Here is a 22,980-nt window from a genome sequence, read left to right as displayed (position 1 = left end):
GCGTCCTGGAGTGGGTCACCAGACGTGAGTCGTGGGTGAGCTGGAGCCTGTCCCAGCATTAACAGGTGAGAGGCAGGTACACCTGGACAGGTCACCAGTCTGTTGCAGGGCCGAGACATAGGGGACAAACAACCATTCTCACACACACACACACACACTCCTAGGGAGAATTTAGAATAACCAATTAACCCATCATGCATGTCTTTGGATGGTGGGAGGAAGCCGGAGAACCCAGAGAGAACCCACGCATACACGGGGAGAACATGCAAACTCCACACAGAAAGGCCACGCCCCCCAGGTTCGACCCCCCCCCCAGCCGAGGCTCAAACCGGTGACCTTCTTGCTGTGAGGCTGCGGTGGTTTATATTATATGATCATTACTAATGTTTAATTACGCCACTTTTAACACATTCTGGTTTATAAAAAAATTAAAATATGTGGTTTAAAACTGCGACTCCCAGACGAGCTCAGAGCTCAGAGTTTATTCAGAGACAGAAATAAATATTTGCACATGTAAAATAATGAGACAGGAAGTCCTGATCCAGGTCCAGCAGCAGCCTGGACCTCGTCTACGACAGCCCAGCACAGCCGGTGGTTTCATTCCTAACCAGGAATGTCAGGAATGAGGCAGGTCGGACAGGCTGATGTTCTTCTGAAAGATGATGGAAAACTCGTTGGAAAGCAGCTGGTGGAGGCTGATGCCGTCATGACAGTAAACCCAGCGCTGACCCGTCCAGTCGTAGCGCTTCGGCCCGCTGCAGGAGAGGAAGAAGAAGTCATTCTCGCTCCGTTAATCAGTAATTCAAATGAAACAAAAAGCTTCAGACTGATTTTAGAAAGATGTAAAAAATCCTCCATTTTCCGTCATCCCAGTGAAAACATCTCACGTCCTCCTTCAGAGTCCTCTTGTGTTAATCAGGAATAATTAAATGTTTAAAAAGAAACCAAACATCGTCCCATCTCAACCCGTTCATCTCCAGCTCCAAAGCTTCTGGTGTGAGGAAACCAGTTTTCAGCTAAACTGACCCATCAGCTAAAATCCAACTTCCACCAGTGTTTCTCAAACGGGGGGTCGGGCCTCATGGGGGTAGTGAGATAAATGTAAAAAAATATATATCCTACCTACATTGATCTGGTAAATTTGGGATTTTACCTGGGCTGTCAAAATAAACCATTAATGAACCATTTTTAACTCATTAACAAATAAACAACAACGTAAGCGGACATGCCTCAAAAAAGCTGAACTGAAATGAGCTCTGGTGAAAGAAGCTGATTTTGGTCATGTAGGTGCCAGCAGTGAATCACTAAGAACCACTTCATCCTCCTCATGTATGAAGATTCTGACCGTTGGATGCATCACACCAGTAACCACAAAGGTGCTGTGTGGAGGTGGGGGTCAACAACACCAATACAGCTTATCCTGGGGGTCGCTCCCACTAATACGTCTTAACCTGGGGGTCGCTACCACTAATACGTCTTAACCTGGGGGTCGCTACCACTAACGCATCTTATCCTGGGGGTGGCTACCACTAACGCATCTCATCCTGGGGGTCACTACCACTAACGCATCTCATCCTGGGGATCGCTACCACTAATAAGTCTTAACCTGGGGGTCGCAATCACTAACGCATCTTATCCTGGGGGTCGCTACCACTAATACGTCTTATCCTGGGGGTCGCTACCACTAACGCATCTTATCCTGGGGGTCGCTACCACTAACGCATCTTATCCTGGGGGTCGCTACCACTAACGCACCTTATCCTGGGGGTCGCTACCACTAATACGTCTTATCCTGGGGGTCGCTACCACTAACGCACCTTATCCTGGGGGTCGCTACCACTAACGCACCTTATCCTGGGGGTCGCTACCACTAATACGTCTTAACCTAGGGGTCGCTACCACTAACGCATCTCATCCTGGGGGTCGCTACCACTAACGCATCTCATCCTGGGGGTCGTGCCGCAAAATGTTTGAGAACCACTGGTGTAGACAACATGTTCTGCTCTTCAGTTTGCCTACTGATCACCCCTGTTTAAAACCAGTTCATCAGGCAGCTGCTGCAACGTGACATCTGTGTTCTGTTTGAGCAGAACCAGCCCAAACCAGGTTCCTGCTGCAGAGCCAGAACCGTTCTCAGTCCACCACTTTAAATGAGGTGGGCTTGAAATCATCATGTGGGATCAATATAAACTTTCAAACCTAACAAATCTAGTTTCCTCCTCAACCTGAGGAATGTACAGTAAAATCAAATGGATTAAGTTCATAAAGTTAAAAAAAACATTTTAGTCGACTGTTCAATAACAACTTTTTTTTTAAGTTTCATGTATATTTTAAGAAAAGCCAACTAGTTAGATTTTACTGTGTTTACAGGTCAGCAGATTGTTCTGCTTCTAAGAAGTAAATCAAATGTTCTGGTTCTGGTTCTGGTGTTGGTTCCTCAGAGATTCAGACGTACCTGCTGGGAGAGGAAAGCCAGATCTGCCTGTTGGGGGTCTGCTTGTTAATGACATAAGTACCGTGGTCTCCCCCCACCTTCACCGTCAGGACACCACTCTGTCAACACACAACACACTGTGGTCATCTCTGCAGCCATGACAGGTCCAGGTCAGGTCCAAGACCAGGTCCAGGTCCAGGCCCAGGATCAGAACCAGGTCCAGGTCCAAGACTAATACAAGGTCCAAAACCAGGTCAAGGATCAGGAGAAGCTCAGTATGAAACCCTCCACCTCCTCCTGCTGGACTTACTGAGAAGACGACGTCATAGTCGGATCCAGTAAAAACTTCGTCCGTCAGGTCCTCGAAGAATTCAGAGAGTGCGTCCAGAGTCTCGTCAGCCAGTTTCTCATAGGTCGATTCTGACAGCTCACTGTGGACACACACCAGCTAGTTAACAGCTGGTTAAAGCTAGTTATCCATCAACTACTAGCTCACACTTGTCTTCCAGGACTGGTTACCATTCTAACTAATAATACTGAACCAGAACACCGACTTGACTAATTGAAATGAGGGAGCCTGTTCCAGATATACCCAGGACCAGGACCAAAACCTGGATAAGGAGAAACCAGTAACAATCAGTTTTCAGCCAATCAGTTCATTTGAGAGTGGTGCTAATAGTCAATAACCGGCTCCACCACCAGCTCGTTACCATCTCTAACTAGCGCCATCACCAGCTAGTTATCGTTGGTAACTAGCACCATCACCAGCTAGTTGTAGTTGGTAACTAGCACCATCACCAGCTAGTTGTAGTTGGTAACTAGCACCATCATCACCACGTTTACTTTATGATTTTATGACACAAAATAGTGTAATTTACTCAAAACTTCATGTTTTCTGTTCTCAGCAAATACAACTAATGTTCCATTTAGACTGCGCATCACTTTAGATAAAAGTCTGCAAAGTACCCGTCAAGCACATTTAAACATAAATAATGTTGCTTTCACATGAACTGCGCATGTGTCACCGTCGGTCGCTGCGGCATCAAACCACCGAGCCGGCAGTGGTACTAAGGCGTTTCTGTGGCGGTACCGCCTGCAGCCAGGACGCTGCGCTGAAGGAGAGATGTTTGAATAAAACCTTCTGCATGCCTGTGTTTCGCCTTCTAACTGCTACAGAACACGAACACGATTCTTTAACTCGGTGAAGTTTTCTGCATATTTAAAAGCTGGTTTACTAGTTTTAAAAGCTGGTTTACTAGTTTTAAAAGCTGGTTTACTAGTTTTAAACTGCACTGCTAACAGGTACGAGGGAGACACAGGAAGGTGTGCTGATGGTTTCTATTGTTATCTACTGAGGTGGACTGATACAGTGGTTGCACTAACGAGGCTTTTAAAGGCACTTATAGCATAAAATATGACGACATGCAGAAACATGTAAACATTCATTTGGATTTAAGAAGGACTTAGTTGGACAGATTGTCCCTGAAAAGGTACGAGCGGCGCTGCCATCAGGCAACATGTAGGAGGGTCATAAACCTTAAAATAAATAAGCTGCGTTCAAACTCAGCCAATCGGAGGAGGAGCCTGCGTTGGGGGCGACGTAGTTTACAGGTGGGGTTAAGTAAGGAGTAAACAACAGAAAGTAAAATCAAGAGCTGGAAATTCATTCTGGAGATGAAGACGGCAGAAGGTCCGTCTGGTTGGCGCTGACCCACCATGATGCCACTACACTTCACTCACGTAGGTGCTGACTGACACACACCCTTGGTAACTAGCAGCATCACCAGCTAGTCACCGGAGGTTACCTGATCTCTGCCGTTGTCTCCTCCACCCGTATGACTGAACTCAGGTGGATGTATCTGGTCCTCCAATCAGCAGCTGATCGTCCAGAACTCTGAGAGGGAAACAGTGACATCACACACAGCCAATCAGTGGATTTTACAATGTCAACAACCCTGTTTACGCCTTTTACATCGTCCACGAGGAGCGAGAACTTTCTTCTTGTTGTCGAGGACGTGGTTGGCGACGTCTTCTGGCTTGTTCTCCACACAACAGCCGAGCAGAACTTTCTTCTTGTCGGGCTCCGAGAAGTATTGTGTGATTGGTCAGACATTTGAGGTGGGCGTGGTCAATGGATGAACAGGTGTGATGGACAGAAGATGCAACAACATATTCTCCAACAACAAGATCTTTCGCTTTCCTAGAGGGAAAGTCTACTGGAAGTCTCTGATTCAGGACAGTGGCTGGCAGAAGGTTTGGATTTTACCCGATAAATGATCTACTTCTAATAAAGTAAATGAGGTTTTTTATTTGAAACTTTTTTATTTCAAAGTTTTTTAACTTTTTAAATAAAGTGGAAATCTGGATAAATTTCTGCCTGGCTTCTGACCTCACCACAGCCCTGAACCAGCTCTGGTCACAGTGGTAAAGGACTGATTCTGGTCTAGTATCAGTCCTGGTTCTGGTCTAGTATCAGTCCTGGTTCTGCTGGATCTCAGTGCTGAGTTTGATACTGTAGATCCCAGAATCCTGTTTTCAGGCTGTACTTTCTTGAGCGGTCCTTAACCCATCCAGGTCCTATTTAGAAGGCCGGAGTTATTTAGTTACGATCGGCAGCTATGAATCTGAGCGAGTGGCCATGACTTGTGGAGTCCCCCAGGGGTCAGTCCTTGGACCTCTTCTGTTCAACTTGTATCTGCTCCCTTTGGGTAAAACATTACAGAACTATAGCATTAATTATCAAAGTTATGCTGATGATACACAACTTTATGTCTCTGTCACCAGATGACTGCAGTCCAGCAGACTTACTGTGTCAGTGTCTGGAGCAAATAAACACCTGGATGAAGGAGAATTTTCTAAAATTAAATGAAGACAAAACTGAGATTATTCTGTTTAGCAAAGAGAAGAGGGTCAGCATTGGTAAACACCTGGAGACTCGGGTTCTTAAAATCACCAACCAAGTTGGTAACCTGGGAGTATTGATAGACTCAGATCTGACTTTCAGCAGCCACATCAAAGCTTCACTAAGAAGCTTTTTACCAGCTCAGAAACATCAACAGGATTAAAAGTTTAGTCTCCCAGAAAGACCAGGAGAAGCTCATCCATGCATTCATCTCCAGTAGACTGGATTACTGTACTGGTCTTTTAACAGGACTTCCTAAAAAGAGCATTAAACATCTGCAGCTCATCCAGAACGCTGCTGCTAGAGTTTTAACCAGGACTAAGAGATCTGAACACATCACACCAGTTTTAAAATCTTTATACTGGTTTCCAGTCACAGAATAGATTTTAAAACCTTTCTGATCGTTTACATCCCAGAATACATCTGTGATATGTTCAGAAAATATAAACCTAGCAGAGCTCTTAGATCCAAAGACTCTGGTCAACTAGTCCAGACCAGAGTCCAGGCCAGAGTCCAGATCAGAGTCCAGACCAGAGTCCAGACTAAACATGGAGAAGCAGCATTTAGCTGTTATGCTGCAAACAAATGGAACAAACTGCCAGTGGAGATTAAACTTTCCCCAAATGTTGACATTTTTAAATCCAGGTTAAAAACATTTCTTGAGTATACATGAAATCTACAAGGAAACTTTTAACTCATCTTACTTTTAATCATTTTAATGTAACTTATTTTATTGTGAGTCTTGCTATGTGTTGATGCCTTTTACAATTTTTAATCTCTGTAATGCTTTTGTTTTATGCAAAGCACTTTGAATTGTCCTGTACATGAACCATGCCGTACAAATAAACTGCCTCACCTTCAGAAAGGCTTTTATATCATTTTAGTGCATTTAATTAGTTTATGAATTGGTGTTTTATGTTCTTTTGATTTTAACTTGCCAATTTAACTTGTAGCACTTTCAGATTCTTTCTAAAATGTAAAGTGGTTATAAATAAAATAAAATATATTATTATTATAATTTTTAATCTTCCCACAGTTTAGTTACATTACTGGTTTATAAAGGGATGGACTAGTAAGGAGAAAAAGGAGAAGACCATGTAGAGGAAAGACCCTGCTCTCCAAATCCTACGAGCTTCAGGTACGTCCATACTGGAACTGACACATGCACCATATGTTCACTACAAATAAATCGTACTTTAGTCTGATTTAGTCTCCTTTAGTCTATGATGAGCAGACACCATGTGTAATGTGCACAGCCATGAGGCCTCCTGGACCTGAGGCCCCCTGGACCTGAGGCCTCCTGGACCTGGGACCTCCTGGACCTAAGACCTCCTGGACCTGAGTTGTTGTTGTTGACTGTGTTGACGTCATGACGCTTTAATAAATAAATCTGTGACACGCAGCAGCTGCTTCTGGAACTGGGTCAGATCTAAAAACTCACCGTGTTCGGAGCTGAGCAGGACCGGAAGCCGCGTACGGAACCAGACCTCCGAACCTGAAGCAGAACCGGGACCTAAACCAGAAGCGGGTCAGTCTGTCGGTTACTTTCAGTTTGGTCGTGGTAACTAGTCTTAATTAACTTTACCTGGTAACTCGTCCACCTGCTGCTGTGCGCGCTGTGCCTGGTGAGCGCGAGACGCTGCGTGTTGGCCGCGCGCTGACACACGTGAGAAGAAAGCCGAGACGTCCTAAAGACCAGCATGACGGACCAGAAGGTTGGAGAAAGTCCACTTCCTGGTTGTCTTCTTCTTCTGTTTAATAGACGCAGCTTGTTACCGCCACCTGGTGGTGTGAAGGTTGTATTGATGAAAACAGATCTGATAACAGCTGATTTCATCTATGCATGTGTGTATCATATAGCATGTTTGCACGTGAGGAACGTCTATACATTTTCATTTGATGTTCTTTTAGAGAATTTTTATTTAGTCTGTGTTACTAGAACCTGGACCTGGATCAGTTTTTGTTGCTCCTGACATCAGCCGGTGAACAGTAAAACTTTATTTCTGCAGCTTCGTGTCCTGAGCATCAAGTATTTTTGTATGCAGTGTTTAGTGACTGCTCAGTTGTGTTTTTAATTCTGATTGCCTCGGGGCAGGATCTGACACCAGGGTTCAGTTCTCGGCAGACTGAATTGGTGTGAGCTGAGACTTTGGTTTTGTGAATGTAGCTTGAAAATTGGGCTTTGTGTTCAAAGATTGAAGAAAAGGAGAAAAGCTTTGGAGAAATGTATCTTAGCAATCGAGAAAAGCAAGGCTAAATAGAACTCTAAAAATCATAGTTTTTGCACTTCTAGTAAAATATGGACACATTTGTAAAAGTACCAAGTTAACATGATGAGGCCCATCTCGCCCCGGGCTGGACCAGGGAATGGACCAGTTAACGGACCAGGTAATGGACCAGGGAATGGACCAGGTAACAGACCAGGTAATGGACCAGGTACTAGACCAGGTAATAGACCAGATACTGGACTAGGTAACTGACCAGGAAATGGGCCAGGGAATGGACCAGGTAATGGACCAGTGAATGGACCAGGTAACAGACCAGGTAATGGACCAGGTACTGGACCAGGGAATGGACCAGGTAATGGACCAGGTAATAGACCAGGTAATAGACCAGGTACTGGACCAGGTACTGGACTAGGTAACTGACCAGGGAATGGGCCAGGGAATGGACCAGGTAATGGACCAGTGAATGGACCAGGTGATGGACCGAGTAACAGACCAGTTAATGGACCAGGTACTGGACCAGGGAATGGACCAGGTAACGGACCAGTTAATGGACCAGGTAACGGACCAGGTAACGGACCAGGTACCGGACCAGGTAATGGACCAGGTACTGGACTAGGTAACGGACCAAGTAACGGACCCGTTAATGGACCAGGGAATGGACCAGGTACTGGACCAGGTACTGGACCAGGGAATGGACAGTGGTGGGCGATGAAGAGAGACCACAGTGTGTCGTATGTCTCAGAATATCAGCATCGACAGCATGAAGCCAAACCAGCCAGAACTCTACATGGAGACGTCTCATCCTGAACACAGAGAGGAGCCTGATGATTCCTTTAGAAATAAAGTCTCCTGTCGTATAAAGCAGATGTTTTACTGAAGGAGGGTAAATGGGCCTTTAGTGCTGAATCCCGATAGTCGTTGTTCTGGGTGACTTTAACGTTCATGTTGACCATGAAAACAATAGCTTAAATATTGCTTTTAACTCTATATTAAATGAACCGTCCATAAATGTCCGCAGACCTCCTCCTCGTCTCAGACCTCTGATCTTGTCTGACTCTTAGTGCTTCGATGGTGAAGAACTAAGAGTTTTTCCTCATAACCCTGTTCTGTCTGATCATTTTCTGTCTACACAATGGCAGAGAAGAAATGTCCTTATAGCAGATGTTTGTCAGATTGTTACCAGATTTAAGAATCATCAATATTTCCTACGATGCTGTTTGTCAGTCTGACAGAACACCTATCAGACCTGGGGGTACTCCACCAAGCTGGATGAAGGGAAAGCCGGGCTTATCTCTAACCAGGGTCCAGACCAGAGTCCAGACCAGGGTCCAGACCAGAGTCCAGGCCAGGGTCCAGGCCAGGGTCCAGGCCAGAGTCCAGACCAGGGTCCAGACCAGGGTCCAGGCCAGAGTCCAGACCAGGGTCCAGGCCAGAGTCCAGGCGAAGTTTTATACAAGTTATTAATTGCAGCGTCAGTGCAACCCGCTAATAAAGACCACCGTCGTTTATTTAATTCACTGTTTTAATCTGTAATATTGTGTTATGGACAACCGGGTCGACTGTTATTGACCAAAATACCTACAGCGCCGCGTTACAAGTTTTACCCCGTCCCACACGTGAATGGAGCTTCAAATAAATGACTATAGAGACACACACATTTAAAGAGTTTTTACTTCACGAGTTCATTTTAGAATGTTGGAGTTAAAGCAGCTGTTAGCATAGCACGTCTTAGCTAATTCACAGAGGAAGAGGAAGCTATAAACTTACATTCCCGCTCTAACACAGAAGCTTGCGAACTACTAGTCTTCTTAACATTTACAACGTTCACATTTGCATTCATAATGTAACACACACCGACTTAGCAACAGCTTTATTCTACCTGCACTGCAGAGCTTGGCGGTCCACCTTCGGATGGATCTGCTGGCCTGACGGAAAACGTGCATGACTGTGGCGCATGCGCAAAATGCAGAATTAACGTTTCCATTTAACGTTCAATCATTTCAATGAGGTTCTAGTTGTTACTGAACTAAATTAGATACTGTGGTTAAAATTAAATCATTTTTATAAATTTAAGTAGTGGGTGGTATTTACCACCCTTCAGAATCCCTCTATAGTTTTGGATCGCCGTGGATGGACGCCGCCTGTTTAGTGCTGACGAAGGCGGGGGGCTTCGGCTACGACAAACATTTGTTCCTGCTCCAACCACAGTCTCTGGACCTGATGGGCTTGACACCTTTCTACCGGTCAGTGTTGCAGGCATGGCAGGTCGTTTCCTTTGAGCGGGGGCCTGTCTGAACTCCTTGGTTCTGGCTGTTTGAGGAGCCCCTGCTTGGAAACAAACTGTTTTCTTCTCCGATCCTCACATCTGTCACTCTGCGGTCCCAGGTGAAGGAGGCAGGCTGTGTCAAACTGGGCCACCTCCTGAAGTCCTCGGTTTCTAGTCTGGCCGGTCTGCTGTGGATACACTCGGTATCCGGCTGGTACAAGAGGTCTGTGCTTCTTTACCAGAACCACTGAGAGCGTTTGCTGAGAACCGCACTCTGTCTGACCAGTGGGATGATGAGAACGAGTATGTTTTCCCGTCTCTGGTAGCTTCTCCTGCCATAGAGCAGTGGCAGGAGAACCAAGACCTTTTACTGACTTTTCAGACACCAGAGCTGGGTGAGTTTGAAGGGCTGGGAAAGAGGGCCCTCTACCTTAGTAGCATGAAGGTTTCAAACCTACGCTCTCTGGCGGCTGTCAGGGGGTCGAGGTGGACTGAGTTTTTGGCTCTGGGGCGTCCCCTAAACCCTGCTGGCGGTCCCTGTACAAACACCCCATTGATAAATGGTCTGGTGACCTTCAGTGGAGGGTTGTGCACGGGGCCATAGCCACCAACAGCTACCTGGCACACCTTGATCCGAACACAGGGCCTGGGTGTCCCTTTTGTTTCCAGTTAGAAACGGTTCACCACCTTTTTGTTCAGTGTTCACGGCTGATGGGTTTGTTTGAGCTTTTGAGGGGTTTGGTTCAAAGGTTTGGAGAACAGTTCTCTTTCAGTTATTTCGTTTTTGGTCCTCAGTACTCGGCTTGTAAAAAATCTGCTCACTCTCTGTTAAATTTTGTTCTCAGTGAGGTTAAGTTAGCCATTTGGAAGACCAGAAGGAGCAGATGGGAAGATGGGAAGTGAATGTTTGTGCAGCCGTGATAAAAGTCCTACAGCAGCTTCACCCAAAGTAAACACCTACTGATAAAACACATCATTGGCTGCTTGTTTCACTAGTTTTTCATTTTTACATCAGACGATCACTTTAGTTGTAATAATCAGTTCAATATTTCATAAAATCTGGACATAAAAAGGTCTCATCTGTGCCCCCCTTTTCCTGGTCAGTGCTCCTGGCCCCCCATCAGAACTTTTCTAGACCCGGCCCTGCATAGCTGGAGCAGAAACCCTGCCTACCACCAGCAGCTACTGTTAGAGAAGGTCCTGCCAACAACAAGACTTTGGGGTAAATATGTGACGGTGTGAACCATGAACGCTAGTTTCCTCCTTCTCAGCTGATCCATAAACACACGCAGCAAGAGAGAAAAGCCGATCAGCTGATCACCGACAGCCGCCATGATTCACGGAGCAACATGAGAGGAGAGGGAGGAAGCAGCTGCTGCACAAACAGAGAGACCAGAGATCCTCTAAAGCCGCCATGATGGTGCAGAACGCAGGATGAGTTAAAAAAGAATAAAATACAGAAAAAGTTCAGGTGTGGTTCATCTTTTCCATCTCTCCACGTCCTGCCGTCACAACGGAGAAATGACGGCGGTATGGGGCTCGTCATGCGGTAAAAATATTAATGCAATGAATGACATAAATTATTTACTGCTGTTAGCGTGGTATTTTTGACAGGCAAAAATCATATATTTGTTTATTTTCCTGATTGGTTGATATATTTTGCGTCTCTATTGTCCCATGAAAGCAGGTTCAAACCGCTACACCTGACAGGTGAAGGTTCTGAGGGACGCCAGCCCGGCCTCCAGGTTCAGTCTGAACCAGCTGCTGGTGGTCTGGTGAACATCAGGGACCATCATCCTCCTGATGCACAGGATGAGAGGTCCAGGCAGTGGTGGACACCTGCACACCTCAAGGTGAGTGATGGAGGTGAGTGGGAGGAGCCAGGAAGCTAACTGCTGATGATGAAAATGGTTGATGAAGATGTTCAGGGTTCACAGGAAGTTTGGACACAAGATGTCAGAAAACTTTTTATTCAGAACTTTTTAACATTGAGAGGAAAAAATTAAAGATGGCGGCTGCAGAGCACATCCTGCTGTTGGCTCCTGTTCCTGCCCACGTGGGTCCTGGATTGTGGGTCAGAACCTGTAGCATGGGTCAGAATCTGGACACGGTTCAGGTGCTGACCCGTGGTCCAGGTTCTAATCTGTGGGTCAGAAGACATGCTTGACTCTCTGGATGGTTCTGAGACCATGTTTTATTGATGATTGATTGGTTCCCGTTCAGCTGCTCTGGTCCTGGTTTCTGAAGTCCTAGTGAGGTCCACCTTAGACCTGCAAACACAACAAAACCCCATCATTATCATGATCATCATCATCGCCATCATAGCCATCTACACCAACTCTGGTCAGGTGGTAAAAGTGGATAACTGTGTTTCTGGTCTGAGGGACCTTCTGGATTTTCAGATCCTTGTAAAAACAGAAAACCAGGTGAAAGTAACGTACCTGTTGTGAATCATGTGACTCTGGACCAGGTGTCCTGCAGCCAGAGCTCCCATCAGGGACAGTTCTCCAGCCAACACTGTTGCACACACGATCCTGGCCAGCTGACGGGCGTTTTCACCTGGAGAGTCCAAACTGGATCCCTGCACTCCCAGCATCTGTGCACGCGCACACACGCACGCACGCACACACACACACACACACTTGTTTTGAGGAAATTAACCCATGACTGGACCCTCCTTCATTCTCTCTGTTGCTGCAGGAATATAAAAAGTTTTGGTCCACCGAACCAGCGGTCCAACGAACCAACGGTCCACCGAACCAGCGGTCCAGAGGTCCACCGAACCAATGATCCACCGAACCAACGGTCCAGAGGACCAGCGGTCCACCGAACCAATGATCCACCGAACCAACGGTCCAACGAACCAACGGTCCACCGAACCAACGGTCCAGAGGACCAGCAGTCCCCCGAACCAAAGGTCCACCGAACCAGCGGTCCAACGAACCAGCGGTCCACCGAACCAACAGTCCAGAGGACCAGTGGTCCAACGAACCAGCGGTCCAGAGGACCAGCGGTCCACCGAACCAAAGGTCCACCGAACCAGCGGTCCACCGAACCAACAGTCCAGAGGACCAGCGGTCCAACGAACCAACGGTCCACCGAACCAACGGTCCAGAGGACCAGCAGTCCACCGAACCAAAGGTCCACCGAACCAGCGGTCCAACGAACCAGCGGTCCACCGAACCAACAGTCCAGAGGACCAGTGGTCCAACGAACCAGCGGTCCAGAGGACCAACGGACTAACTGTGACCTTTAGTCTGTGACCAACAGACAAAAGTTGGATTTATAGTCGCGCGACGTCTGCGTCCGGTCGGTACAGAGTAGCTAACGCTGGTGAGTTTGATCTCCACTCGAACGTAGGAGGAACGTGTCGTTTTGGTGTTGTGTTGCAGTTTCTCCTCCTAACCTGCAGGTGGCAGCAGGGGCAGTATCGGCCGGTAAACTCACCAGGTCGGAGTTCTTTTGATGGTTCACAGTTCGGTAGGTATTTCCTGTTTTAAAACAACAATGGCATCCAGGAAAAATGCACGTCAGGTCTGGAAGAGCTGCATAGTGCCAAGTGTTGACGCACGAGTATAAATCCACCTTAACGGATCAACTGACCAACGATCCAACAGACCAACGGACTAACGTCTGTTAGAGAAAAAGCTTGACTAACAAAGACCAATCAGAAGAAAAGGTGAATGTAAACTATTGTTACGTTAAAGCGAAACTCTTCTGTGTGTGCATGCATGTGTGTGTACCTGAAGGCAGGCTTGCTGGGGAGGCAGGTTGGTGCCCCCTCCCACAGTGCCCAGCTCTATGGAGGGCATGGTGCAGCTGATGTAAAGGTCGTCCCCTGTTGGTCCTGACGGCTCCATCAAAGTGATGCAGCTGCTGCTGCCAATGGTCTGGGCCGGGTCCTGGAAGTCACAAGGATCCATATAGTACCATCAATACCTACAAGGACCTACCAGAACCCACTAATGACCAACGTTCCACTACCTGTCCACAGGCGATGTAGATGGCGGCTACCAGGTTGGCTGCATGTGCGTTAAAGCCCCCAATGCTGCCCGCCATGGCCGAACCCACCAAGTTTTTACTGATGTTGACTTCTATCAGAGCCTCCGTGGTCGTTTTAAGAACCTGGGTCACAAGGACAAGGAGATGAACGGCTCTGCTGTTTCAGTACTAGTTTAAATCAGATCATCTAAAAGAAATGAGACTCAGTAAAGAGGGAAAGAACTGTCATCTGGGATTTGTAATATCTAATAAGTAATCTGTCTTCTTTAATCTTTACTCTATAATCTTCAATCTGTCATCTTTAACCTTTAATCTGTAATCTGTAATCTTTAAGTTGTAATCTGTCATTGATCTGTCATCTACATTAGCTGTAAATGTAGATGTAAATTTGCTTCTGAAATGTCTAATTTTTCCATCTGTTAGCGCCAGAAAACAGACTTTGTAGCATACCTGAAGCCATAAAACCAGAATGCAATCCTAGTTTTTTTTTTAGTTTGAGGCTAAAAAACAACCACAGTTTTCTGGCTCCACCCACCTCTCTGACCACCTTGGCAGGTATGGTGGCCTCGCAGACGGCAGACTTGCCCCTGCCTTCAATCCAGTTTATGGCAGCTGGTTTTTTGTCGGTGCAGAAGTTACCGCTGATGGAAACCAGCTGCAGCTCAGGAAAGCGCTGCTGCAGGACGCTGAGAGCATGTTCAGTACCCTGCAGGTTAAATCACAGATATCTGAAAAATCAACCTGATGGTCTGAGAGTCAACATGAAATGTAAAAATAAATTATTCTGTAGTTTAAGAACCACATCCGAAATCTCAATGTTGAAAACTCACCTTGGAGATCATGTTCATTCCCATTGCATCACCGGTTCTGGAGTGGAAACGGATGTAAAGATTTCTTCCAGCCAGACAGACCAGAAGTTTCTGAAGCCGAGCAAACCTGAAGAAAGGTTTTTACACATGAGGACACAGCAGAGCAGAAACGCCTTGTCTGCTGTTTATATGAGCCAAAACACTGCCCCGTTTATTGGTTATTAAAGCTACTGTGCCATTTATACAAACCAAAACCTCCGTACCTGTCTGACGTTCATACGAGCCGAAACCTCCGCACCTGTCTGACGTTCATAGGAACCAAAACCTCCGCACCTGTCTGACGTTCATAGGAACCGAAACCTCCGCACCTGTCTGACGTTCATAGGAACCGAAACCTCCGCACCTGTCTGACGTTCATAGGAACCGAAACCTCCGCACCTGTCTGACGTTCATAGGAACCGAAACCTCCGCACCTGTCTGACGTTAATACAAACCGAAACCTCCGCACCTGTCTGACGTTCATAGGAACCGAAACCTCCGCACCTGTCTGACGTTCATACAAACCGAAACCTCCGCACCTGTCTGACGTTAATACAAACCGAAACCTCCGCACCTGTCTGACGTTCATACGAACCGAAACCGCCGCACCTGTCTGACGTTCATAGGAACCGAAACCTCCGCACCTGTCTGACGTTCATACGAACCGAAACCCCCGCACCTGTCTGACGTTCATAGGAACCAAAACCTCCGCACCTGTCTGACGTTCATACGAACCGAAACCTCCGCACCTGTCTGACGTTCATACAAACCGAAACCTCCGCACCTGTCTGATGTTCATACGAACCGAAACCTCCGCACCTGTCTGACGTTCATAGAAACCGAAACCTCCGCACCTGTCTGACGTTCATAGGAACCAAAACCTCCGCACCTGTCTGACGTTCATAGGAACCGAAACCTCCGCACCTGTCTGACGTTCATACAAACTGAAATCCTGCTCCTGTCTGACGTTCATACGAACCGAAACCTCCGCACCTATCTGAGGTTCATACGAACCGAAACCTCCACACCTGTCTGACGTTCATACGAACCGAAACCTCTGCACCTGTCTGACGTTCATAGGAACCGAAACCTCCGCACCTGTCTGACGTTCATACAAACTGAAATCCTGCTCCTGTCTGACGTTCATACGAACCGAAACCTCCGCACCTGTCTGACGTTCATAGGAACCGAAACCTCCGCACCTGTCTGACGTTCATACGAACCGAAACCTCCGCACCTGTCTGACGTTCATACGAACCGAAACCTCCGCACCTGTCTGACGTTCATACGAACCGAAACCTCCGCACCTGTCTGACGTTCATACAAACTGAAATCCTGCTCCTGTCTGCATCAGTTGTCATGTCCTACCTGCTGGTGTGGTCGAAAGCTTCTTTGATTGTCTGAAAACCATCTGAACTCTCCAGCCAGGCTTTGACCTGGGCAGCCCTGCAGGCAGATGGCAACCTGACCACGGGTCCTCGAGTCATGCTGTCCGCCAGGATGCAGCTGCTGGCTCCACCACTGAGCTGTAGCAGAAGAAACACACGCCGTGGTAAAATTCCTGAAGCCTCCACACAAACAAAATATTGTAGAAACATCTGAAATCGTGTTTTTAGAAATTTATTTTATGTTATGCAGATTACAGAAAATATTTACAGGTGTCAGATTAGACTGTCAGTGACATCTAATCTGAGACTCACTGCGATTGCTCGACAACCACGGTTTGTGCTTGCCACCAAACATCCTTCTGTTGTTGCCATGGGAACCTGGAACTGCTTCCCATCCAGATGTAGTGGCCCAGCCACGCCCACTGGGACAGGTATGTAACCAATCACATTCTCACAGCAGGTTCCTACAACCTGACAAACAAAGGTGTCAGTCAGCAAGCTGAGAGCTGCAGGAGAGTTTTGGGGTTTGAATCTTTGGTCACCTTAGAGTAATCGTAGTCGGTATATGGCAGAGAGGAGAGGGCGGAGCTGCAGGACAGTTTGGTCGAGATCATCTGTCTTCGTATTGACACTCCTCTTTCTGGTGTCTCCATCACAGCCTCCAGTTTGTATGCAGGGATGTGTTTGGAGGTCACCAGCAGCATTACTTCAACATCACTGAGGAAACGGGGTCCCAGCTGATCAACACAAAACATATTTCCAGTTTACATTTCAGAATCCTGAACCAGGAAGCAGGACTAAAATACCCGGGTATCTCTACTAGTAAGTCTGGGTAAGTTAACCCGTTACCAGCTTATCCAGACATTCGGGACCCTGGTCAGCGGTACCACGAAGCTGGTTATCAACTCGGTGATTCAACCCAGGGTTCTCCATCTAGATCAGAGTGCTCACATAAAAGGGGCGGAGTCTGCAGCGTCTGACCAATCACAGAGAAACCCTGCAGAGCAGCTGCTTCACCGCGGAGCAGCTGACTATTATTCTTGAGGAAATATGAAGAATGTAAACACATCATCCAGGCCAGAGGCAGCACTGTTGCCGTAGCAACAGCCAGAAAGGAACGCTGGCAGAAAACTGCCGACGCCGTTAAAGCGTAAATTAGTAAAATCATTCAACACTAATTAATCGGACAATATAAACGGACATCACTCCGTTTGGGGCGGAGCTTCCTCAGTTCCTTCCTTTCCTTTATATCCAGGTCTTCTGCCGTGTGTGAGCGTCATTATGAAGCTCCTGATCTCAGACCAGCCCTGGTGGAGCTAAACGGGAACAAGTCCAGAACCAGGACAGAAACATTCTTCACAGCTCTGAGACCAGCCTTCATTTCTGCGTCTGTCCCTAAAAACTCCTCCTCTCACCGTCCACCACCACCCTGGACAGGATGGTCTAAGAATGGGCGGGGCATTTTCCAAGAGATCTGATTGGTCAGGAGGTGGAGCTTTTGTACTCATTCACCTCTGATCCAGAACAGAACCTGGTCTGGAGCTGGTTAGCCATTCAGCATAGGTTACCATGGTGATTTACCCGGTAAGAAGGGAAAACCCAGAGTTAACCCCAAAGTTATCTGGATAAAATCCAGCTTCATAGTACATCCTCTGGTTCACAAATGTCGTCTTTCCTCTGGTGGTTCACAAACTTTCTGTTTACCATTTCCTCTCTAGGGTCATATTGGTGTTTCAGATGGAAAATGAGGACTGTGTGAAAGCTGTGGAAGTTTCTTTGACTGTGGAGAAGACATTAGTTTGGTAAGTCAATGAAGAAAAGAGTAAGATCAGGAAGATGGACAGCAGCATAAAGCAAGATGAACGAGATGTTAACCCTCTGGGGACAATGGACACGCCGGCATGGCCTGATCACATATCTGATTTAAGATGACCTAGCACCTACTTAAAGCAACAGAGGATGGTCTCTCACGGTGGAGGCGCTCACCCATATCACTCATGGGGAGGGTTGCCACAGTTAAAATGATGGTTCTATCTAAAGTAAACTACCTGTTTTCAATGATACCCACTAAACCATCCTCCAGTTGGTTTAAGTCACTGGACTCACATATATCTACATTTTTATGGAAAAATAAGCCATCACGTATCAGTCTAAAAACTTTACAACAGACTAAAGATAGAGGCGGATTGGAGCTACCCAACTTTAATCATGTTTTCTTAGCTAACAAGCTGCAGTATATCTCCAAATGGCTTAAACCTAGCAGTCTGGATGAAACATGGTTAGATGTAGAGCAAGCATTGTGTGAGGATGTGTTTATCTCTGACCTGCCATTCATCAGCTCAACCATCAAAACACATCAGTGTTTAAAAGCATTAATATCAGTTCCTCTTTAGTGGCTTGGTGGGATTTTCTAAAAAATAACCAAATCCTCCCTTTTTCCATGTAAGTTTACACCCCTCTGGAACAACCCTGACATCCTGCAAAACAAAAAGCTTATTAATTTTACTCAATGGAAAAATAAAGGAATAAAACAGTTAGAACATATAATAGAAAATGGAAACTTCTTCTCATTTAATATTCTCACTTCAGAATATGGAATCAGTAGCAAAACATTTTTAGAATCAGAGAACCATGTAGCTGGATCTCATTCCTTCTGGTCCCCTGTGCTTAGTTCCATCACTTAGTGTAGGTGGAGGACTGTGACCTCATTTCTATGGGGGGTTGGATGTTGGCTGGGGTGCCTTATGGCTGCAGGTCCTTGGTGGTTTCTTGTGGTGGGGATCTGGACTGCTCCACAGTAGGGGCAGCTCTTTGTCTGGCCCTGTCGGTGGCTTTGGGGGAATCTGCGGTTGGAATCGCCTCGTGGAGGTGGGGCATGGCCACTGGTGGGGCCAGGGCTGGTGGGCATCGACCCTGGGCTGGGTGGCTGGACTGCTCTGGAGTGGGCTAAATGGGGGTTCTGGGCTCTTCTGCCTGGGAGTGACTCCCTCTCTTAGGGGTGGAGGAGTCAGTTGGTGACGGGGGGGTCTGGGCCTGGCCAGGTGTGCTGCCATGGGGTGGGTTGGTGCATGCCCTGGTGTCTGGTTGCCACCCTGTGACCGTGGGGGGTTCTGGCTGGGTCCTTCCTCTGCCGCCCTCTGGGTGAGTCCGGGGTGGTCTTCGTGGTGGGGGGGTTTGGGTTGGTGCTCCAGGATTGCTGCTGATGGCCCGGGTCTCTGGGCCGCCCTAGTCTGCCTCTAGCCTCCATGGGGGCGTGGCCTCATCTCTGACCCTCCTCCTTCCTCATCCTCTGTATGCTGACTCAGCACTGAGGTGTCCAGTGTGTTTATACACTAAGAGATACTTTAGTTCAGGTGTGTGTGTTTCTGGTTCTTTGGTTGTTGTTGTGATTCATGTTGTTGTTGTTGTCTTGGTTATTTTTTAGGAACTCCTGATGATTGTCTGCTTAGTTTACCTGTAAAAGCTGTAGGAAATTCTCTGTTGTGTTTCTGTACAGGTGTAGCAGCTGCTTGTCTGCTGTTAGAAGCAATGAGCTTCAGTCACAGCCTATCTGCTGGATCTTTGTTTCCTCTTCCTTTTTTCTACTTTGCTTCTTACTTCTCTTCATTATTCTCCTTTTTTCTGTTTCTCTGGTCAGGTCCAGCAAGATTACAAAAATCCATAATTCCAAATAAATAAGATAAAACAATATATTTAATTTTAATTCATATATTTAAATTCCATAATACAAAAAAAGATTTAAAAATTATACTAGATAGATAGATAGATAGATAGATAGATAGATAGATAGATAGATAGATAGATAGATAGATAGATAGATAGATAGATAGATAGATAGATAGATAGATAGATAGATAGATAGATAGATAGATAGATAGATAGATAGATAGATAGATACAGATTAATCAGAGGAGCCTTATAACCATAAAGCATTTAGCAAGATGCTAAACAAGCCAAGACAAGCGTGGATCCTTAAGCTTTCCAGTATCCACACTCTTTGCTCCATAAGACAGAGGAAAGAAGAGCCAAGAAAAGAAAAAGAAATAATAACCGGGAGAAAACGAGTGTGTACATCGGTGGAGCGTTTACCAGATGGAGGCAAGTGATGGAGGAGACCCTTCAACACTGATGTGGAGGTTGCAGCTTTCTGCTGGATAGGTGAGTTAATTCAATCTAACAGTGAAGTTAGATTTTGCTTCTTTCAGACGTATTTTCCGAGAGCTTTCCCTCGTGTTTCATCATTTATTTCAGATGATTTGTCAATGGGGGTTAAGGTAATTGTTCTCTTCTAGTCAAACAGAATAGACAAAAGTAGTTTCTTGTCGTGATTTAATCACTAGAACCACAAATATTCCAACGCAAAAATATCTCTCAGATAATAATTATTTCCAATCAAGACGTCACCCACCTTCCCTTGATAGATCAGCTGAAATACATGTTATTAAACACAGAGTAACGTTAGAGCACGGGATCTTCCTCGTAGCGCCGACAGGTCCATTAGCTGTTAGCAGTAGCTTAGCAGATACATGGAGGGCATGCTTGTAACTCACCAGCATAAAAAACAGAATCGTTCTGTACCTCATCACCTGACAGGACACTCCAACTTCTGTTTACATTTTCATAGTTATGACTCTCTGTGGCTTCCGTAGTTGTAATAACAAGCTTAAATGGTGAGGTTCCACTATTCAGTTGCTTGCATTATATTAGCGCACCACTAGATGGGAGTAATTCGTACACACTGGGGCTTTACGGTGAAATATAAACATCAATCAATCATCAATCAAAAGTAGTCAAAAATAGCCATTTATACCCAAGAGGGTTAAGGAGGGTTACCTCAGGATTGTTGAGGATGGTAACACAGTCATCCAGTCCTCTTGGCTGTGGGGAGAACTCAGATGGAGCTGTCTCAGGTTTGACCTCTTCTTCTTCTTCAGTGATGAAGAAGCTCTTCTGCTGACAATCAGCAGAGGAGGAAGAAAGTGGTCGGATAACTTCATCTAGGGAAAGAAGGTAGAGTTGGATACTGCAGAGCTACACCCGTCCACCTGCTTCATCACTGAGGACACAAACCTTTCTGCACCATGTTAACAGGAGCAGCAGTGGAGGGTGTGTCAGTGGAGGGTGTAGTAGCGGGGGGTGTAGCAGCGGAGGTCGTGGCAGCAGGCAGCTCCTTCATGCAGCAGGTTTCAGTGTGTGCTGGATATGGTGCACTGGGTTTCCTTAGTGATAGCGTAGACTCCACCTCCACTTGTTCAAAAAAGATGTATTTGATAGCGAGCAGCAGGGCCAAAGTCAGACAGATGACCTGTTCCACGTCCATAGTTATCATCCTGCAAAGAGACAAAGAGACAAAGAGACATGGGACAGGGTTAATCTCCTCCTCACAGACCGCCTGTACAGGAGGCATCATGAGATAGCAGCAATGCTAATGTGTAGCATAGTAACATGACAGGGAGTGTGTCTTAAACCGCGCACTTACATGAATGCACTGGAAGGTAGTGTGTAGGTAGTGTGTAGGCAGTGTGTAGTGCGCACTAAGCTCTACCTTCTGTAGTGACACCATCGTGGTGCTGACCAGAACTGAGCTCTAACGTGCTGAACTTACCAGTAGTGACGTACCAGCTTAGCCGCGCCGCTCCATTAATATACTTTTTTTTTCTTCCAAAATCACGTTAACATACGTGTTTCTATGTCATCATACTTTTATGCTATTAAACGCCTTTTAAAAGGTGAAACAAAGAGCCGTGGCCTCCACTGTATTAATCTATCTCAGTAGATAACAATAGAAACCATCAGCACACGTTCATGTGTCTTTGCATGTCTCCCCCATACCTGTTAGTACAAAGTACAATTTAAAACACTAATAAAACAGCTTTTAAATAAGCAAAGATATCTTAACTGAGTTGAAGTACATTATACATGTGTTTTATTGGTGTTTCCACTGATACGTTCACGTCTGCAACAGGAAACCGATTTTACTAGAAGCCACCATTTAAAATATGAAATGCAGTAATGAAGACGCTAAAACAGGGATGCAGAAAACATTTTATTTAAAAGTTTTATTAGAACATTTCTCTCTGGCCGCCTCCTCTTCTTCACAGCAGTGTCCTAGCCCGCAGGTGGTAAATGCCTCAGTGCCACTGCTGGCTCGGTGGTTCGATGCCACAGTGACCTACGGTGAACACACAATGGCAGTTTATATAAAAGCAAACATTATTATATATACATATACTTTATAGGTACTTTGCAGACGCTTATCTAAAGTGATGTACAATCAGTTACGGCTTAGTCAGCGTTACCATGGAAACGGGCCGGTTCTCTAAACCAGCTGTGTTTCCTAATCAGTTTTCAGATCAAGGACCATTTCGTTTACGCCAGAGACCCCGCAGTGCTTCATCTGGAGGTTCAACAATCATGAATAAACATACAGAACCTATAGTATTAATCATTTTTAACACTTATAGCCCATCTAGATCCGCGAAATCGGCTATAAAACTGCTAATATTTACGTTGCTAACTCTACTGCAGCCTCCAACAAATGATCAGATCCATAACTGTCATCAGGGATAGAAGAGATAAGAAGCATGCTGCAGTTTATATTAGAATTATGATCACATAACTTCATACTTACAACAGTAGAAAACAGCCTCCGTCTGCATCGGTACCGCCATTATTCAGCTCTGAAAAACTGGCTGAAAGTCCCTCCCCTTTCGCTACATCAGCAAGATGGCGTCCGTTTAGTGCATGTAGTGTCCATCGTTTCGCACTAGATTTTTGGCCGAGTTTAGGGCAGCATCCGGGTACTTTCAGTGTTTTTACTGAAGTTTCTGTGTCAGCGCACTAAGCACTTAAATGTAGCGTTGGAAGTATAGAAGTGCGCGGATTGGGACACACCCAGGGAGAAAGTCGCTA

The 22,980-nt window shown here is 46.1% G+C and overlaps 2 protein-coding genes and 1 long non-coding RNA gene across 7 annotated transcripts in view; 1 reads left to right on the top strand and 2 right to left on the bottom strand.

Annotated features, from left to right (window-relative positions):
* Window positions 1–467: 467 nt before the first annotated feature.
* Window positions 468–7,082, bottom strand: fxn (frataxin). 2 transcript variants are annotated; one of them, XM_041998497.1, is made up of 6 exons: window positions 6,922–7,082; window positions 6,778–6,849; window positions 4,240–4,328; window positions 2,745–2,865; window positions 2,456–2,553; window positions 468–755 (listed from the first exon to the last, which is right to left on the bottom strand). In XM_041998497.1, exons 1-6 carry the CDS (start codon window positions 7,036–7,038, stop codon window positions 617–619), a joined length of 636 nt encoding a protein of 211 aa, XP_041854431.1. In that variant the 5' UTR covers window positions 7,039–7,082; the 3' UTR covers window positions 468–616. The 2 variants fall into 2 exon arrangements, with proteins under 2 accessions (XP_041854431.1, XP_041854432.1); XM_041998498.1 differs by lacking the exon at window positions 6,778–6,849.
* A 4,702-nt stretch (window positions 7,083–11,784) lies between these two features.
* The window catches only part of LOC121648416 (3-hydroxy-3-methylglutaryl-coenzyme A reductase-like), a 34,016-nt gene continuing 22,820 nt past the window's right edge, over window positions 11,785–22,980 (bottom strand). For 2 of the 4 annotated variants that reach the window (XM_041998492.1, XM_041998494.1), the window contains exons 10-20: window positions 21,139–21,398; window positions 20,902–21,065; window positions 16,611–16,805; window positions 16,381–16,539; window positions 16,049–16,206; window positions 14,663–14,768; window positions 14,368–14,538; window positions 13,815–13,955; window positions 13,574–13,732; window positions 12,272–12,426; window positions 11,785–12,100 (exon numbers count right to left, since the gene is read on the bottom strand). In XM_041998492.1, the coding sequence (XP_041854426.1) occupies window positions 12,025–12,100; window positions 12,272–12,426; window positions 13,574–13,732; window positions 13,815–13,955; window positions 14,368–14,538; window positions 14,663–14,768; window positions 16,049–16,206; window positions 16,381–16,539; window positions 16,611–16,805; window positions 20,902–21,065; window positions 21,139–21,398 (1,744 nt within the window). In that variant the 3' untranslated portion in view covers window positions 11,785–12,024. Of the gene's footprint in view, window positions 12,101–12,271; window positions 12,427–13,573; window positions 13,733–13,814; window positions 13,956–14,367; window positions 14,539–14,662; window positions 14,769–16,048; window positions 16,207–16,380; window positions 16,540–16,610; window positions 16,806–20,901; window positions 21,067–21,138; window positions 21,399–22,980 lie in introns of all 4 variants that reach the window. The other 2 variants (XM_041998495.1, XM_041998496.1) reach the window with 2 other exon arrangements.
* LOC121648418 lies at window positions 12,404–13,048 on the top strand. Its single transcript, XR_006011973.1, has 4 exons — window positions 12,404–12,563; window positions 12,748–12,795; window positions 12,860–12,923; window positions 12,972–13,048. It is a non-coding gene; the product is annotated as an uncharacterized LOC121648418 (long non-coding RNA).

The sequence above is a fragment of the Melanotaenia boesemani genome, chromosome 11 (assembly GCF_017639745.1).
Source record: "Melanotaenia boesemani isolate fMelBoe1 chromosome 11, fMelBoe1.pri, whole genome shotgun sequence".
NCBI lineage: Eukaryota > Metazoa > Chordata > Actinopteri > Atheriniformes > Melanotaeniidae > Melanotaenia > Melanotaenia boesemani.
Note: the sequence above shows the minus strand (reverse complement) of the source record. Positions and strands in the feature narration are given on the sequence as shown.

Coding starts and splice junctions, on each gene's coding strand:
- fxn (XM_041998497.1), bottom strand. CDS start 7,038: ATGCTGGTCTTTAGGACGTCTCGGCTTTCTTCTCACGTGTGTCAGCGC. Junction 4,329..6,777: donor CCTGCTCAGCTCCGAACACG/GTGAGTTTTTAG, acceptor TTTCCCTCTCAG/AGTTCTGGACGATCAGCTGC. Junction 756..2,455: donor TGGCTTTCCTCTCCCAGCAG/GTACGTCTGAAT, acceptor CCTCTCCTGCAG/CGGGCCGAAGCGCTACGACT.